Source organism: Vigna radiata, chromosome 4, assembly GCF_000741045.1.
Source record: "Vigna radiata var. radiata cultivar VC1973A chromosome 4, Vradiata_ver6, whole genome shotgun sequence".
Taxonomy (NCBI): domain Eukaryota; kingdom Viridiplantae; phylum Streptophyta; class Magnoliopsida; order Fabales; family Fabaceae; genus Vigna; species Vigna radiata.
The window spans coordinates 7,153,982-7,158,529 of record NC_028354.1 but is presented as its reverse complement, the minus strand read 5'-3'; the positions used below and the strand labels follow the sequence as shown (position 1 = coordinate 7,158,529).

Genomic DNA, 4,548 nt, shown 5'->3' with positions numbered 1-4,548 from the left:
GTATATACATATATATACTATATACATATATATACGTATATACATATATATATATATATATATATATATATATAAATAAAGTTTGTTTATTAAACTCTTCCGTCATAAAAATCACATGATTGTAATACTTTTATATTGATAATAATATAGTTTTCTTATATTTTTTTAATATGCAGGACATTACAAAGATTAAAAAAGTATTTAAAAAATGTTTAAAAATAGAGAAATTATATTATTTTAATTTAAATAATTTTATTATGAATAAAAATTATTATTTCTAAAACACATTCTTTTATAAACTTTTATAAAATTATTTAATTTTTTTATATGAATATCTTTATATATTAAAGAATTAAATATTGTAAAATAGATAAATTCTTTAATTTAGATAATCAAATTTCTCCATTCACGTAAATAGAGTTTTAGATTTTTTTTTAGTTTAATTGTGTTTTATTAATGCATGTAAATCTTTTTTATTTATATGCAGAGTTTGGAACATCTCTGATATAAAAAAATTCGAAATTTCTTAGAACAAGTTTATCTCTTTCTTAAGTAATGAAAGTTAATTATACAGTATTATATGATTAATACCTTGCAATTATAAATTGTATAATTACATGTTTTGTTAGTATGATTAAGCTGTGAGATTAAGAATTTATGTGCAAAATTAAAATTAGGGTTTTAAATTGGTTTATTTGAATTATATGACAAAATTGAAAATATTGCATGATTGGTATTGCACATTATATTGTTTGAATTATTGAAGATGGTATAATTTGAAATTGGTATGGTTTTTGTATCTATAATAGTTGTTGAACTCTTTAGGAAGACTGAGATGACATAAATTTGTAAAATTATATTTTGTATAATTATGCAAACTTACTAAGCAAGAATATATCCGTTAGAGAAAGCCAAAGTCAAAGAATTAATGACTTGGTTGTCGTTGATTAAGAATATATTTATTGGACAAAGTCAAAGTCAAATAACTACTAACTTTAAGAAAAATGTTAATCTTAAGTTCCAGTAATTATTTCGCCGGGTGGATTATATGGTCGCTGAATGAATGTGCTTTGAAGCACTGCTTGCTAAGTTAGTGGATGTTCTCGTTGAGCGAGTAGATGTTCTCATTGAAAGAGTAGATATTCTCATTGAGCGAAACTACAATGCTTGATTTTATTTGTATGTTCTCTTATAGTATGTTTAATGTGTGATTTTGTAAATGTAAAATGATGATTGGTTTATGATTTTTATCTCAGAATAGTTGGTACTAATCTAAGGAAGATTGGTTGTCAATAAAGATATGTCTTGAACTCTAATACATACTCAAACAAAGAAAAATGAACTTTTTGATGATAGTCTAAATAAGTCTTAGCCACTTGACGGTTAGCTTCTAGATGTAAAAAATCTTAAATTAGTTTGTACAAATTTATTATAATTTGACTTATTATTTATTTTAAGTTCAATATAATTTTTTTAAAGATTGTAATTTTTAGTTGGATTAATATTTTGGAAAGAAATAATTATAAAAAAATTCAAAATTGACAGAATTGATCAAGTATAAATATGATTGAATTGAGTTTAACCCCAAAAAAAAGTATAAAATACCAAATTTGAATCCAACCCAATATTATTTTAATGTGTTGGATAATGGATCCGTCCGAATCTTATACGACCCAACTCAACCAACCAATAAACACCCTAGACAAGTTGATAAAATAAAAAGTATTGATTTTTTTTAATAGAAAAAAGTTAGCCGCAATTAATCACTTTACTACATTCACTTTTATTCCATTGTTAATGAATTACTCTATTTTATCTTTTAATAATAAGTTGATGCAATTTGGTTGTTTAATTTTTTTAAAAAGTAATATAATTGTGTACCTTCTGTCTAAATTAATTTATTCACAATATTGTTAAGAAAATTGTTGTTTACAAATAGCAACAATTTTTTAATGGGAGTTTAAATATTTCACCATCAATTAGGATAATCGCTTTAAGTCAATTTGGACAGAAAAGAATAATTGGAATAATTAAAAAAATCAAATTAAGCTGTTTATTAATAATGGAACAAAATAAATGACCAAGATGTGTATATGAATAGTTTTATTAAACTCAATCTGTGAGATTAAATTTAATTTTTTTTCTTTATGCCTATTATATATCTTTATGTCATTATTATTATTTTCTATTTAGATCAATAATATTATGGTAAAAATTATGAAAATGATAAATTCTGTACTGGCATAATTTTGTAAATGATAATACTAGAACATTACATAATCATCATGTTGGATGTGGCAAATGAACGATATTTATACATTATGGTACCCATATATAACAAAATTACCAATAATTTCCGCAGGAACAAGAACCTTTACTAAAATGGTGAAAACGGTTTTGATCTCTGACTATAATTTGACGTTTGTAGATTTTTGAAACCAGTTGCATGAACTTGTGACAATCACAACAAATTCTTAAATTCTTCACTATTTGAATGGGAACACCCTCTGGGAGAGTTGACAGTCCAAAAGCAAGTGCCAATTTTTCACTGTGAAGAATTAGTTGGCTCTCTTTTTCACACTCTTCAATGTCTAGAAAAACTTCATTGAGATCAGGTTCATATCCCTCTGATTTCAGCTTACACACAACCTCCTCTAACTTCAGCAAAACACTCTGGTTATACCCAACATTCATGGCGTTCCCCACAAGGAATTGATGCACTTCGCCATCCACCAGAATAGAGCTACATCCAGGAATTTTTCTTACTCCCCTTTTTCTCATCACCAATCTAACTTTACTCACCTCATCCCACCTTCCCATTCTGGCAAAGATATTTGAGAGAAGAACATAACAACTTGAATCTTTTGGAGCCAACTCTATGGCTCTCAATGCAGCAGTGTGCCCCAACACAACATTATTGTGCTTCATGCTGGCACTAAGAATGGCCTTCCAAATTAAAGCATCAGGTTCAAAAGGCATATCATGTATAACCTCAAGTGCCTGTTCTAAGCAACCTGATCTACCAAGTAGGTCAACAATGCATCCGTAATGTTGAATTTTGGGGACTATCTTGTACTTCATTTGCATGGTTTCAAAATAAAACTGACCCTCATCCATAAGACCTCTATGATTGCAAGCACTTAAAATTCCCAAGAAAGTTATATCATCAGGCTTAAGTTTTTCCCTTTCCATCTCCTGAAAAAGTTCAATGGCTTCACGGGCAAGACCATGCAAGGCTAAACCAGAGATCATAGAATTCCAATCGCCAATGTTTCGCCGGTGACAAATGATTCTAAATACGTGGTAGGCATTTTCTATTTGACCACATTTAGCATACATGTTTATCAGAGCCGATCCAATAAAACTATAACTGTCAAGTATATTATTAGAAACTATATAATCGTGTATCCATTTTCCCTCCTCGACAAAACCAAGGTCAGCAATGGCTGAAAGGACACTAACAACAGCAGGAGCATCCGGTCTAACTCCTAAACTTAACATTTCTCTGAACAAATATAACCCTTTCTTTGGTTGATGATTGAGAACAAAAGCTGAAATCATACTCGTCCAAGTCACCACATCCCTGACACCCATGTCCATAAAAACCTCCTCAGCAAGCTCGAACAACCCATGCTTCCCATACCCATCAATCATGGTATTACACGAAACCAGGTCCCTTTGAGGCATTCTCTCAAACGCCTCATGAGCCATGTCAATCTGACCGGCTTTCAAGTAACCCCAAAGCAACGAGTTCCAAGAAATCAAGTCTCTTGTAGGCATTTTATCGAACACGGACCTTGCAAGTTCAACCATGCCAAGCTCCAAACACATGCGAACCAAGGAGTTGGTGACAAACGGGTCGTTCCACAAATGGGTTTTCAAAATGAACCCCATTATTTGTTTCCCTTCCTCAAATGCACACGACTTGCCACAAGCTTTGAGTGTGGGGGGAACCAAAAACTCGACTCCCCTGATGTCATGGAAGCCAGAAAGTGCATGAACAAAAACACAAACGGCGTCGTATGGGACACTGCTCTGAGAAAGAACGTTGACAAGTTTGGCCACAGAAAGCGCGTGAGTGATGAGCTTTGTTTTGATGAAGTAGGCGTGAATTTGGCGCACTTGAGACAGTGTGGTGCGTTTATCCGACAACAACCTTGTTGGGCTCACCCCAACTGAAACTACAACACAGTTTGATATCATGCTAACGATAAACAACTTTTGCTTTTGTTTATGCTTTAAAAGGGTATATGGGCCTCTTATTTCAGCCTCGTTTCAAGAACTAAATACAAAAGTATAAGGTTTAAGGGTGTTGTTCCCTACACCTCTCAAAGTGGGATATGTACCTTCCCATTAATTTAATTTATATCAAAAATATTTTACACCTCGCCATTATTTTCTTTATTTCAAAAATACCCTATACTTTCTCACTATCCTTAACCATCTTTCTCTCTCTACATTAATGGAGCATTTAGGTGGCTTAGATTTGAATTTGTAACATACTATAAAATATAAAATTCAGAGGAAACTTCAATATTAGTACTTCTA

At 31.0% G+C, this 4,548-nt stretch overlaps 1 protein-coding gene across 1 annotated transcript; it reads right to left on the bottom strand.

Moving 5' to 3' along the window:
• Window positions 1-2,224: 2,224 nt before the first annotated feature.
• LOC106758299 (pentatricopeptide repeat-containing protein At1g08070, chloroplastic) lies at window positions 2,225-4,242 on the bottom strand. The gene has a single exon (XM_022779731.1). It carries the CDS (start codon window positions 4,201-4,203, stop codon window positions 2,344-2,346), a length of 1,860 nt encoding a protein of 619 aa, XP_022635452.1. The 5' UTR covers window positions 4,204-4,242; the 3' UTR covers window positions 2,225-2,343.
• Between the last annotated feature and the right edge of the window lie 306 nt (window positions 4,243-4,548).

Excerpts from the sequence above, each read along its gene's own strand:
- LOC106758299 (XM_022779731.1), bottom strand. The coding sequence starts at position 4,203 with ATGATATCAAACTGTGTTGTAGTTTCAGTTGGGGTGAGCCCAACAAGG.